General features: G+C 41.6%; 1 protein-coding gene across 1 annotated transcript; it reads right to left on the reverse strand.

The window, feature by feature from the left end:
* Window positions 1–1,760: 1,760 nt before the first annotated feature.
* Window positions 1,761–14,900, reverse strand: pik3r6a (phosphoinositide-3-kinase, regulatory subunit 6a). Its single transcript, XM_030094208.1, has 7 exons — window positions 14,849–14,900; window positions 14,612–14,739; window positions 9,484–9,604; window positions 7,064–7,137; window positions 6,642–6,756; window positions 3,437–3,507; window positions 1,761–3,117 (listed from the first exon to the last, which is right to left on the reverse strand). The coding sequence occupies exons 2-7, from the start codon at window positions 14,688–14,690 to the stop codon at window positions 3,005–3,007; spliced, it is 573 nt and encodes a 190-aa protein (XP_029950068.1). The 5' UTR covers window positions 14,691–14,739; window positions 14,849–14,900; the 3' UTR covers window positions 1,761–3,004.
* Window positions 14,901–14,988: the final 88 nt, after the last annotated feature.

The raw sequence follows: 14,988 nt of genomic DNA on the forward strand, positions 1-14,988 counted from the left end.
CACAGTCTCATTATTTCAGTGCTTCTGTGGCGAACTAACAAAGCTGTCAGCACTGTCTGTCTAATGTTGACAAGAAGATACACTATATTTTTTTGTATTGAGTGAAAACAAGAAGCTTTCATTCTTTTTGATACGTTTGCATGACAAAAGTCATGTAAGTCTCTGAAAACCCTTACCCATTCAAATGGAGAAAACTTCTCAGAGAGGCTGAGTTCTGCCACATGTGCAATACACTTTTAGTCAGTAGTTATAGAGAAAAATCAACAATATCAGTAGCAGAATCCAGAGTGTTTTTTTTGTGAATCACTCTTTTGAAATCAATACTTTTCTACCAAAGTGTGAATTGACTCTCATCTGGATTGGGTTTTTTGTAATGAAAAAGCATTTCTAAAAAGTTTAAATCATATTGTCTGCATGCATTGTTTGGTGCCTTTTTCCCACTAAATATGAGTTTGACTGAATAGTGAAACAATGGTTGACTCTGGAGCAAGACAGGTGAGACAGCAGCTCTGTAGCTCCTCAACAAATGAGCCTGAAACTGAAACTCAGTAATAGGAAGTGTGTTACAGATTATCAAACATTTTAAAGACATTATCGCTTGTTCTTCGTAACTCTGGCTGTGGTAAATGGCTAAGGCTGTCTGTTCATATTAAAAAGATGACTGAAAGCTTCTTATACCATTATACGGTAATCGTTTTTCCGCTATATGATCTCATCTGTGTTCTTTCATGGCTGTTAAACGCAGTATTTCAATATTATGAACACGTTCCCCGCTCCCCCATGGGCCTCGATGACAGCATCAGACATGGTTATTGGGTGATATACGAAAAGCCTCTGTGCCCCTGCTGAGACTGAATATCAAAAGATCCAGCGATTGAAGTGAAGAGACAGATGAATCCATCCCAAGGACGAGTTCAGAGTCACCAGAAAACAGAACTCGGGATCAAAAAAGAATAACAAATGAAGTGAAAGCCTGACTCACAAATGCATCATTTAGATTAAAAGTCATTCTCTGACACCATCTGATTAAAACATGTCTTCATTATATTTGTTTTCTCGCTTTGAAAAACAGCCTTGTGTTTACTTTATCTGCATTTTAACATCTAAAGGAGATCTTAAGAGGCTCATTGATTTCACAATATGGAAGTCACAAAAGTGACAACAGCCATTTCATTAGCTTTTATTGGAGGATCACGGTGGGATTAGCATTTGTGTCAGTCACACCTTTGAAGTGTCATCTCTGCGATCCACCCCACCCTCCTCATTTTCTCATTGTAAAGATATGGGTTATACAAGGTTGCTATGGCGACTGTTCTTCTTGGCAACACAAAGACCGGCAGCACGGTGTAATTGGCCGCTGCTTCCCTGCGCCCCGGGTCCTGTACGTATGAACTGCTGTCCACTGCAGGGCTCATCACCATCTTCCAGGGGTACACCGACAACGCCCTTAACGAAACTTGACAAAATGTCCACGATTAATGGCTGGTGGAGTGTGTGACGCTTGTGTTACCCTGTCTTCATCAATGAGGTGGTGTATCCTGCACATCTGGTCTGAGAGGTGGACTGCTTCCTCTGTGGGAGTGTGTGTGCATATGGAAGATCCAAAGCGGTGTGCGGTGAACTAAAAACGACTAATTAAACAGAAAGCAGCCGCCATGTGGTGAAGCATCAGTTTGAATTCCACACCACATTCACACGTTTAACAGATTTGTTTTCTAAAATAAGCACAAAAACAAAGGACGGTGGTGTGTAGTGTAGCAGTGCTTCCTGTACCTGATTTATTCACTTTTAAATTGTGTTACATTTCTTCAATCATCCAATCCAACAAACGACACAAAACACAGTCAACAGCTAACGGAAGCTGTTTGTTTATGCTCATCCCACAAATGCCTGACCCTCACACATGTTACACAATTTTTCCGAGTCACCTTTTTGGGGAAGAAAGCATGTCAGGTCAGTGACATCAGCTGAGGAATCGATATGTAAATGAAACAAAAAGACCACGGCCACAAAGAGTCAGCAGACTTGTTGTGTTTTAAGTAACTTTTCACTTTAAATATCAGATCAAGTAAAATTTTGCAATTATTCTAATTTTAGACATGACCAAAGTAACAACAGTCTTTTTAGTATTAGATTTTTCTTGACATTTTGTTCCAATATTCTAGATTAAAACATGTTTCTGACTTTGAAAAACATCACTTAACATTGACACTAATGTGTTCACGGTGCAGTTAATCTAATGTAATAATATTTCAGTGTAAGAACTGTGAGCCTAAAGCTGGCACCAAATGTAATCATCGTGGAAAGGAGGGAGGTAGAAAAGTAGACGTCTCTATCGAATGAGTTTTATCAATCACACATATTATTATAAACCAAAGATCAGGAGATAGTCCTAAAATAGCCATGTGTTATCATAATGACAATGCTGCTCCACTGTAAATAAAGAAACAGCCTGCAGTAAATGGTACAGAAGGTGGAGCCAGCATTAATTCGGATTAATGTCACTTCCATAAGTGTAGTCTTCTTAATGCTAATTATAAAGTTTCAGTTCGGTCCATACTGGCCTGCTGACTCCTGTGAAAACAGCTACTTTAATAATGAGGCAATGACAGTTCTGATAGCTCAGTGAAGACTTTTAAATATAAAACTCGTGGGTGAGTCGTGCTCGCTGAAGCCAATTAGTGAACACAGTGTATATGCATGACATGAGTTCTGCTAGATCTGTACTTTGAATCCTGTCAGAAAAAAGAGACATTAACGCTGTTACTGTGCACTGAGATGAGGAAAGAAAAGAAGGTCTGACATAATATCCAACAGAAGACAAAGTTGAGTCTCAGATAGTACAGAACACACCACGTCAGTTTTGAGACATTGTGAAGTTGTCCTCCATTCAGAGTCTGTCTGGGACTGAGTCATGGACACTGGAAACATCACGAGCGGTAGCCATTGCTGTCCTTAGTCTTTCCATCCGCCCTTCACCGGGGCGTCACGCCGAAGCTACAGTCTACATGACGGAGCACGTGAAGCCACAGCACTCCTTCAGGAGAGTGAGGCCTGTTTTGGTGAAAGGTGAGGAGGTCTGCTGAGCCCTGGTGGGAACCCGCCTGGTAGGCACACCTAGAAAAATACAATACACACACACTGTAAAGAAAATATGTGTAAATTACATCGACGCTGCATCTCTCTCTCAGGCATATGAAAAAGGTCAGCTAATTAAAGGCACTAAGGAACTCCGATCACTCAAACAGCCCAGAGGCAAAATCGCCATCCTCCATTTCTATTTCATGGTTAATCAGTCAGTTGATGCATAAAGCTTCATGATTTTAAGCTATCAGGGGAAAATGCTTTGAATCACTGCAGATAGCATTAAAGCTTGCGATCATTTGTTGAATCCTTCATGGTAGTTTCGCATTTCTCTTCTATTAAGCTTTAATACCTGTCTTCTTTGTATTTCTTGGGAATTTAGACTTCAGAAAATCAGCCATTTCTTTATCTTCTTCTTTCTCCCTGCAATTAGAATAAACAGGCTGTGATGAAATACATTAAAAACACAGAAATACAGAAAAATCAAGTACAAATTTTAATATACAGAAAGCTGGACAGAATTAATGAAGATCCTTTAAGAAAAAACAGAAATACCATGAACTCTATTTCACATGCTGGAGACCTGCTCACATTTTCAAAAAGCTCTCTAAAGGTGTCTCAGGTACCGCCAATTCCCACCGCCTATTTGACTTGGAGAAGGTTGTCTTTCACTAGACTAGAGAGATAAAACACCTTCCCCAGACTCCTGCTAGATAAGAGACACTTCTAGCAAATCCTTTGGCACAAAGAATAAATGTATTCTGAGAGGGTATAATGATGAATTCAGTGCATCCGACTGCCATGCTTTTATACTAAATAGTTTCCAGATGCTTAATGTTCCATTATTCTAGGATGTGTTGAATTGTAGAAAATATCTTTCTGAAAAGAGGAAAGGTAATCTATGCTTACACTGCACTGAGGTAACATTTTATTGATATTGCTGCTACTTTTATCAGTGTTGATTGTCAAGCAATTTTCTAGAGACGATCGTTTTATACGTTTGCCCACAATTTGAATTAATACTCAGCTTTTCATCAATATTTTCACAGTCAATGGAGTTTTGCATTTTACATAAAGCAGTTGATATTTGATATTAGGAAACTAATAGAGTTTATTTTTGAATATTTTACAGTACAGTACAGAGAAAGCTTTGGTGAGGATTGTTAATGATGTAACTCAGACATGCAGAAACGTATCAGTGTCAGTGCAGCATGACCAAAGTGTCGCCTCCATAAGTCATTTCTTTCTCATCTCACAGAAAGCATGTTTTGTAAGCAGTGACATTCGCTCCTCAGTAATCAATGGAATGAAAGTCGGTGTGCCTCAAGGCTCAATTTTAGACCCCATATACTTTTTAATCTGTACATACTCCAAAGTCATCAGGTGGCATGTTATCAACTGTCACAGTTATGCTGATGATGCACAACTGTACATTTACATGTCTGCTGATGACTGAAGACTAGCTGGTGAGTAACCATTGAATGAATCACATCAGAACAAACGAGTATTGGCAATTTATCCATCTAACAAACAGGAGAGTCAGTGGCATAAAGAAGAATGTAATAGAGCGATATCTGTCTAGTATGTCATGGAATCTGATTCTACAGTCAGATAGTATCACACAGCAAATTTTCCAGTGTTGAATTAACTCTGAAAGTGTTAAACAGTGGTCTCATATATACACTTTTGTAGTGTTAAAATCTCAACACTGACCAGCGTTAATTTTCTAATGCTGACACTCTGTAGAGTTATATTAATATTCCTCTCTGTTGATCAGTGTTCCTATTTAACTCTATACAGTGTTAATTCTTAGAATGAACACTTTAAAGTGTATATTTTAACACTTACATTTAACATTACAACAGTGTATATATGAGACCACTCTTAACACCTTCAGAGTTAATTCAACACTGGGAAATTTGCTGTGCAGCAGATTCGGCAATATGGGACTGACAGAGAAGAATAAGCAAATATTTTATGAATGCAACCTGCACACCAGCTTTGCTGCTGATTGCACAAATACTTATTCCTTACAGATAAAAGCTAACAAAAAACATGATAATAAATACTGTCATAAAAAACGTTATTACAAGGGATACTTATTTTACTAAATACAAATCCTTGACTTTTTTTGCAGTGTCTTTCATCTGTTGATAATAAAATCAGTGGGATAAGCGACAAGTGTGATGTGCGAGAAGCAAAAACAGAGAAAGCTCTTTATATTTATCAGCATGGACAACATGGCCCTGAGCACTGTCACATCCTCTTCTCCCTCCGATCCATTACCGCACTGCCGCTTCCTGCTTCCTGCGGCTCACCTTCCCAGCAGCCCCTCAGCTCTTTCACAGCAGGCTGTCAGCTGCCAACGCAACGTGTTATTCACACACACTAACACTGTTTGATACTGTCTGAGTACCGGAGTCGGGAGAGGATTAGAGCTGAAACCACGTTAGACGTGCCACATTTGGTTGTCCGCTGTCAGGTCACATGCGGTGTCAAGTCAAACAAAGCGAATGTGACGTAGAAGACGCTGCGGGGGAATATAGGAATTCACACCACATGCAACAGGGTCAATGCGGAAGTGGCAGTTCAATTGTTTCCCAGAGGGCAGTTTATCTCAACACTTTCTGTACATATATAGTGTACGTGCTATATATGTTTTAACCAAGCACCTCAACCCGGGGACAATTCCTATTTAGATTTTGTCATCAGAGTCTGATACAACAGAAAACAACTGCGCCACCTTTCATTGTTTCATCTTTAAAATCAAACGTACATCGAACAGCAAGCATTGAAACAATCCTCCATCTTACTGCTGTGTTCTTTTGTCTAAAATATAGAGTCAGGATGGATCTGTCTATTAGGTTTTTAGAAAGGCTTTCATTGTGCAACTGGCTCTATTTAATTCAGGAAATATATTGTTTTTTTCCTGTTGTATTCTTACGCTTGTCATCTTGGAATAAACCTGTAGGTTCAGAGACATGATTACTCTTTTGAGGGTAATGTTAGTTTTTCAGAGGCTCCCAAATCAGATCTAAATGTTAATGTGCATTAATTCATCGTCTCTACTCTACGTAGTAATGGATGTCCTGGGAGCAGAGTGACTGAATGTTGTGTTTCAAACCACTGCTAGTTCTTCATGCCTGACGCACACACAAACACACACATACACATACATCTTTAATTGAAAGGGCTCTCTGCTGTGCGCTCTGTGGATCGCTCCCTCAGGAAAACATTCGGGTGTTTTCATAGCGAGCAAAGGGGCTGACTTGTGAACACATGCATATGTATGATATTGAACAGAGAGCTTTATGAGCATCAGTAGCTTGGAAGGGCGCAAAGACCTGCATTGAATCGGTCACGGTGAATATGTTAATGAACGGTGTTCTGAGTTGTGTAATCAAAGATCTGTGCTCCTGAACATGAAAGACTGATACTAAACTTTTCCTCCGAGAAAATCCCAAAAGGCTGCTTGTACATCGGCACAGCGTGCCTCCTGCATGTCAATACACCGATCATATCACGGCAGAAGGATTGAATTGTGAATCAGAGCAGACCTGAGTCGTTCAAACTCCACATCGTCCACCAGGAAATCTCTGGTCTCAACCAGCTTGTGGATTTGTTGGAGCAGTTCTTCTTCCTTTTGTCGATCCTCGTTGGACTTGTCGTTATCTGGAGGGCAGACAGTAACATATCCGAATGCCTTGTGTTCCTTGTTTGCATTAGTGATCAATAAATTCTATTCAAATGTTAAAGAAAACGAAAGAAAATCATCTTATAAACTTTTCTTTACTTTCATTTTGTGTTAAAAAGAATATAATTGTAAATCTGATTTGTTGTATTTAGTTATTTTTCTTTATGAAACCAAACAAATATAGGATCTCTTACATTAATAGCTGTTTAACAAGAAAATGAAGAAGCATGTGCCCCATTATTAAATCGGTGAAAGCGTGTATTTAGTCCATATTGGTGCCATTACCTGGTATGGACACCAGTTTCTGCAGCTCTTTCTTCAGACGAGTGATCTCTTTACACAGCTGGATGTCATCCATCCTGACAGCAAAACAAAGACACACAAACAAACAATGTCAAACATTCATATATAAACTGATACGACTCAAATTCGAGCACTTTCTTTCTCTTTTTTTTTTTTCCATAAATCTCTTGAGTAAATTTTAATAATTTCCTCAACATCGACTGACATCTTGTCACAGGCTGTCTTTCTCCAAAAGTCTGGCCACATGAGCCTCATCTGGATAAAGAAATGATGAACGGGTTCATTTCACTCTCAGAAGAGTCTTTTAATTAGACGGCTGGTTTACTTTATTTAAAAGGAAATTTCTTTTTATATGTCCTTGAGCTTGCTAGTCAATAGGCTCACAGTTCTGCTCAACTGTAACTCCGAACACAGACGAATTAAGTCATTTGAGGCTCAATAAAGAGCTTTCAGCATGCCGATCAGTCATGTGGTATTCAAAAAACAGGGATAGAAAAACTCTGCTTTTTTTTTTTTTACCTTCTTCACATCTTTTGCATAAAGCTGCATTACTTGGCATCTTGTTGCAAGCAGGTTTATGTGTGCAGATGCTCTACTGAAATCAAAAGTGATTTCTGATGTAAAAGACAACTGGGATCAATAAATGAAGACCGATGAGCGTGAAGGAAGGTAAACTGGGGTACAGGTGCAGAATGCTGACTGGCTATTTATAGTGAGAATCAAACAGAGAAAGCTCAATATTGATCTTATATTTCACATGAGATGACACAATCTTTTCAGAGAAGAAATCCCTGAGGCCCATCTGGGAGAGAGAGCTTTTACCCAGCCTTTGTCTGGAGCGCACTGCCTGTCTTTCAATGGTCCTTCACACAGCGGATCATTACCGACACCGAGGGGAAGTGGAAGACCCTTTGAGCTTTCCTCGCCAAGATAGAGACGATCAGGCGAACCATGAAACCCGGCCTCTGAATTGTTCGCAGAAGCACGCGCACGTGGCTGAACAGGGCGAGACATACACTCACACACTTCGCGCACATCCATCATTGTCAGCCGAGGGAAAACCGATCAAGTTCAACCGTTTGCGTAAAAGGGCCACAAGGTTTAGCATATAAATAAACACACACCTATCCCTTTCACTGAACCTCCAGCCTCTCGTTTTCTCCTTTAATCTGCTTGACTTTTGCCTGCTACTCCTCACAGTCCCTCCGCCTGTCTGTCGGACCAGTTTGTGAATAAATATGCATGCATTAGCCTGCTGAGTGGAAGCAAAGGTGGAGCCATTGAAATGATAATGGAGGCCAGCTCGGGGTGTGATGGGGAGAAATGAGGGGGGAGAGCAGGGGGCAGTTGTATGAGGAGATATATTTCTGATACCAAGGTGATGTTCAATGATTTAAACTTGGCTTGCGAGTCCAGCTGATGCAACTCTCCACTGAGGTGATCTTCGCTGTTCGCTGTCGTTCTGGGTTCATCACGATATCTCTTGACTTATTAATTGTAAGCAACTTCAAAACACATCGAGATTTTTTGGGGGGATCTTAAAAAACTATGATCTTGTCACTGCGTCAGTCTCTGTTCACTTGTTTTCAGACAAGGTGTCGCTCTTTTGATTCACATGTTTGTTTTATTGATGAGGTTTTTCTGTAGCTTAAAACAAAAATTTGATCTGTTCATAAATCTCAAGCAACAACACAAAAAGTCCAAACATTCAGCGTCTCATTCCCAATACAGTAATTCATATTTATGTTGTGGAAGGAGTGCAGTGGTGTGTTGATGAGCGTTCTGGTATAACAGAAGAATCAAATCCAGGCTGAAGGAGGCTTTTTGAATTTGCATGGTCTCCCCGAGCTGGTGTGCAAGATACACAATCAAAATCCATTTTATTTGGTGAATTTACCTAAAGGTGTGTATATAAGTGTCTCCCTGTGGTTCACCTGTGATGGATGTTCAGTCGTTGTTTTTGCTGCCCACTGTCAGCTGGGACAGGGTCCAGCTGTGTGACCTGAACTTTGATGAAGCAGCATCCTTTCATAGAGGATGAAAGGATGATGTGCAAGGAAGACAACGTGCTTATAGGGACTGATAGAATCTCAGCCACGAGTCCCACTATAACCCTAATATCTGACCAAAACCGTGCATGTGAGGCAAGAACTGATGCATCTTGGTTTTAAGGCTCCACGGCAGACTTGAGGAATCGTTTCTCATTCACTCTGTTTTCCGACGTGTAATTTGGCACATCAAACACTGCTGCCAGCATAAGTGATCTGCCATCCTGACAAACTGTGGAAGTGTGATTTCACACATTTGCAGCAGAGGAACGTCTGTGTTATTATTACCCAACATGTGTCTCATCTTACCCTGGCTGAGGACCAGTAACCATGACACCAAGTTAATCCACTCACATGTATCTGAGCTCCGACTCCCTCCGGACCAGGACGTCTCTGATCCGCTCGATCTTGAAGAGCTCCCCCTCGATGTCGTCCACGGTGATGCTGGAGTCTGCCATGGACACCACGTCGTCCTCTGAAAGGAGAAAGAGCCACGTCTTACAAGATAAACAACGCCCGGCTGTGTGTGTGTGTGTGTGTGTGTGTGTGTGTGTGTGAGTGAGTGTCTATACATATCTCCTTTACTGAAACCAGCTCACGCTTGGTTGGCTGACAGAGAGAGGCAGACGTATGCATACTGAGGAGTTTTTAAAATTGGTCGACTCGGGCACCGCCGAACAATAACTGCATATGAATCTGCATTTTGGGCTGACTAAACAGCTGGAGCAGATGTGGTTTGGGACTGCTGCTTGATGAGGAGCACAGAAGAGCACTGCAGCCAAATTACAATGTGTCAGTGGTTGGCACGGCTTACAAGGCAGTACCTCCCCTCACACACACACACACACACACACACACACACACACACACACACACACACACACACACACACACACACACACACACACACACACACACACAGTCTAACAGTCTAAATGAATTGCAATTTATTTCTACACTATCGTCACACTCCTTGCAAACAATAAGAATATTGATGGATGCCGTTTTCTAGAAAAGACACAAGGTACAGCGTTGTGCACAGTCGGTCATTAATGTTTGATATTATTTCACAGAGTCTCAATACATGTACTGTCGCCTCTACAAACAAGATAATTAAAAAGCATTCATGGTGCCTGCCGTTAAATAACACTTTGCATGTGTATAGAAACAATAGAGTCATTTATTTGCTGAGCATTTGTACCAACTAATGCCATGCTAATAAGCCCCCAGCTGCTTTGCTTTCAAGCAATTAAATAATCTTAGCCCACACAGGGTGCCTTGATAGTTTGACTTCCATTAAATCTATCCCTATCTCCACATACACGACTCACTTTATCTCCCCTTTAAACTGGATCCTTGTTAGAACAAGACAAAATATCATTAAAATTCAATGACAAGCTGAAATAAATCAAACAATAAGAATCCTGTGTTTTCTGGGTATATAACAGCCACTGCATGGCCATGCTCTGCACGGCCCTCTAATAAATGCTAATGAATTAGTCCCAAGGTCCCTGGAAACTTGTTATGAGAGGACATCAAAGCTTTTCGCACAGGGTAGCAACAGTAAACTGTGAGAACCAGACCGAGCTGCTCTGCTGTCGAATAATCCAACAGGATAGAAAATCAGAAAATGCAACTGTATTCCAGAGTTGGAGATTTCATTTACCCCGAGATCCGAGCGCGGGTGACCTTCTCGCAATGAGATGCTTAAAGAACAGCGGCCGCAGTGGCTGCAGTTGAAGGGAATCGTCTCTTCTCTTTCTGCGTTTGGCTGGTGTCATTCAGAGCACTGAACCAGCTCTGGATCGCTTTCACCTCCCTGCAGAGAGGAGCACCGCATGCGGGCCCAGAGGCAGATAACCAGCGAGACACCACTACGACCGAGGACACTTGGTTTCTGGCTCCTTCTGGGTCTTTTCAGTCCTTTTCTCTACACACCATTACTGCTACGTAACCTCTATTCCAGTCGAAATAGCCTTCGGGGAGGCAGAGCTCACAACGTCTAAAGTGCAGTGAAGACACGTCTTTGGCACGACCATTAAAAGAAAAGACAGAATAGAAACGTAATGCAGAGTCCTTCATTCATGCTGCAGCTGCTGTTGACATGGACCCACATCCCTCATGGCGCTGAGGTTTAGTTAATGGGCTTTTTGACTGCAGTCAGCTTTGTTTGGCAGACAAACTGAGAGTCAGATCAAACACAGACTGAACGTCAGAGCAGCATCAGGACCACCCGGACACCGCAGAGGGAGAGGCACCCACACTGGAAATTAACTGGCAGCGAAATAAAAGTGCTGAAAATAACTCACGACTCAAATCTCCCACTCAAAACTTTTGGTGATTTTTTTCCCACCACATGTTGAGTAAAGAAAGAAAATTAGAATATTAAAGTCAAATAACTGACTAGTTGGATGAAGATAGCGTAAAACTTCAGCTTCTATGAGAAAAGTAAAAGAAAAAAATGTTTTTGTTATGAAATATTCATTTAATTTATAATCTTGAAAGAACAATTTGACCTTTTGGTCTGAGACTTCAACAGCAATCACTCATCAATTACCCGTCAAGTGTTCTTTCAATTAAAAGATTCATTGTTGGGTCTTTGAAATGTGACAAAGCAGCTCAGTCACTCCCAAAGCCAGAGGTGGAGCCTGCTGCCAAATATTTTTCTGTCTGTAATGCACTTATCCTCACAGAGGACCAAAATAAACAACAAATTTGCTCATATTTGTGAAACTGGAATCAAAGACTTTGATGATTTAAAGACTCGGGGGGAATACATGTTGATGAAAATAATTATGGATTAATTCTGTGATTATTATGCAATCAAATGCATATTCAGTGCAGCTCTGCATTGAGAGGATGATACGTTCGGTGCACTGCTGCCCTGAATTGGTCGTAATTGGAGCCAGTGTGTTCTGAATGCCGAGGGTGGCATCGGCACCGTGGTGCAGTGGTTAACACCGCTGCATCACAGCGGCGCTCTGGGATTTCACCCACAGCGTGGAATTTACATCCAGTGACTGTCAGGAAGCCGACACACGTTAGTGTGAAGGGTGGCTTTAGACTGACAGCCGGTGGGACTGCATGTGTAGATAATTGCCTGTCTCTCTGCGTTAGCCCTGTGATGGACCGGGAGCCAGTGGAGGGCTGTACACCGCATTTCACACCGGCTCGGAGAGGAGATGGACTGAAGGATGCTCACTAAAATCAAACAACAGAAAAGACCTAGTGAATGTCTTCGTTTCATAAAGCATCAAATTAAAAGGTTATCTTTAAATTATGTGATTGGACTCAAGCCATTGTACGTCGTTTTAACTCCTGCGAATTGTGGTTCGGTGGCTTTGTAAATTCAGATACGCCTCTGTTCACCTTGTGTAACTGTGTACAACAAATTTCCGGGCTCCCACCACCACAACAACAACAACAACAACAACAACAACAACAACACACTCATCACTGATGACGCATGAAAAACAAGAAAACAAAAAGCATCGACAGGATGGAAACCGTACTATATGCCTATATGGCGCTGCTGGGTGGAATTAAACGTTGACTGAGTCACTGCTATCGGAGTTCAGATGATTTTTGGAAAAACCTGCTCAGTAATCTGTTGGTGTGAGCCGTCAGTGACCTGAATCACCTCCCTGAAGGTCGGCGGCGGAGCTGAGGATGACCTGGGTATTGACGGTTTTTAACCGTATTCCTCTGTGATGTCCTTCAGGCTGCCTACAGCCTGAGGAGGAAGAATTATGACGTTTCTTATGTTCATCATGTCTTGAAAAGACTTACATTCAGGGCAGAATCAGGTTTAAGCTGCAGAGGAGGTGATGGTGTGAAGGTAATGTATTCTTCCTGCACATGATAAGACAGATGCAAAGAGGTGAAACCGTCAACTGGTAATTTCTCAGCATCCATCATAAGAAAAGTTGGGCTCAGGTTCAGTATCTCCCTCCTCAATCACACCAGCAAGTCACGAAGCATCATTATTCTGCACTCGTTTGTCACTTTGACCAAAAACGGACTCCGATGTGGTCAGGTTAAACGTGGATTTATGACCTGGGCTCAGATCAGGTATTTCAGAGACATATTGCGGCTCGGTGCTCACAGACACTGTCGAGCATATTCTTACATCACAGGAGACAGCATGTTCTGCTGCAGAGGCTCTCTGGGACAGGTTATTCTGCTGCCGAGGACTTATGACTCATCACTTGACGTATCGGAAATGTTCCCTCCTTTACACCCTCTCTATTTTCTCACTCTCTCGTCGCTAGTGTTGCTCATCTCCCGCGGCCTCTCCTCATTTTACCCCAAATGCCCCCATACTCTGCCAGTCTGATCATATGAAACCATGAATATAGGAGTTATTCAGACTCTTCTTTTCTTTTTTTTTTAGATATACTTTCACAATGTGTTTTCGGGCTGAAGTGGATGATAGGCACAGTGGCGGAGCAAAATGGAAAAGGAGAGTACGTGGGATGAAGAGTAGTGGTGAATGAAATGAGGGGAAAAACAGAATGGATTTGGAGAATCAATCAGTCAGTCTATCCTCTCCTTTTCTCTCCTGCTATCTCCTCAACCAGGGTTATGCAGGTTTCTTCCTTTAAAAAGAGAGTTTTTCCCGTCCACAGTTGCTTTTGCTTGCTCATGAGGATCTATTGGGTTTTTCTCTGTAAAAGTGACTACAAATTACTGTTGTACATAAATAAAGCTGAATTGAATGGAGGTGAATAGAAGGAGACACGGAAATGAACAAAAACAGGAAAAAAAATCATGTGATCAATAAAAGTAAAGCAACTTCAATTTGAAATTTCCATTTGGACAAAATTCACAGTTGTTCAGACATATCAAGTCACATAAAGAATATGACTGTTTCTCATTTCATAGAGCGTGTTAGAATCTATTTGGTGAAAGAAGTGATGCTGCAGTCCAACAGTGAGGATAACAATGATATAAACCATAATCTCACTGACCACTGGCTCATGGCTTATGGAAAGCTGGATCTCATCACTCAGTCACGTGGGTCATTCATGTTTTGAATCATACATGAAGAACCAGCCTCAGTTCCACTCAAGCAAGCCAACAGACACACTGACACTCAATAGACACCTGCGGATCCTTGACATTTTCAGATCTGATAGTCTGTACTGCCACAGCAGAAAATATTGATTGTTTTAAACAACTACAAACTTGAATCATAGGAGAAATTATTGCAATAAAAATCTTTTTTTTTTTTCCAGTTTGATTTGATTACAGCTGTTATATCATTAAATGTGCATGACAGGAACAATAATATTAATAGACATTACCCTAAATTTAAAGCAGAAATCACTGTAACTACCTGTAGGAGGGTTGTGGTAATAAAACAAAAGATCTCAGGTGATTCCGGTGAGTTTGTATGATATAAAAAAATGAGAACAAACAGTAAACCTGCTAAAAAGTCAGTCAGTAGATTGATGAGTGAAGATTTATGCATCGTGATAACCTGGTTTGCTGCTGTCTTTGCTCCATTCCGTCCGCTCCAGTGACCCATACAGATGAGAAGATCCTCGCTTCTTCTCCATCGGTCCAGATGCTCCTCTTCTCTCCGCTCAACGCTTCCAGCTGCACAGGCTGTTTGGGGGGGAAAAAAAAACATAAAAAAGAAGAGCCTGCAGGGGAGGGAGGGTCTCACAGTCCGGCTGTTCGCTTTAATTTCATTGATTCATCGTCGGTGTGTCACCAACCGAGCGAGGCTGAAGCAGCGAGGTGGTCCTGCGGTCCCCGCCGCTCACAGGTGACGCTGCGCGCAGACATGGAGCCGCTGGAGGTTTCGGCGAGAAACAGCGCCCCCTGCTGGACACGCTGGCACACTGCAGGAGC

Source organism: Salarias fasciatus, chromosome 6 (assembly GCF_902148845.1).
Source record: "Salarias fasciatus chromosome 6, fSalaFa1.1, whole genome shotgun sequence".
In the NCBI taxonomy this organism is placed as follows: Eukaryota; Metazoa; Chordata; class Actinopteri; order Blenniiformes; family Blenniidae; genus Salarias; species Salarias fasciatus.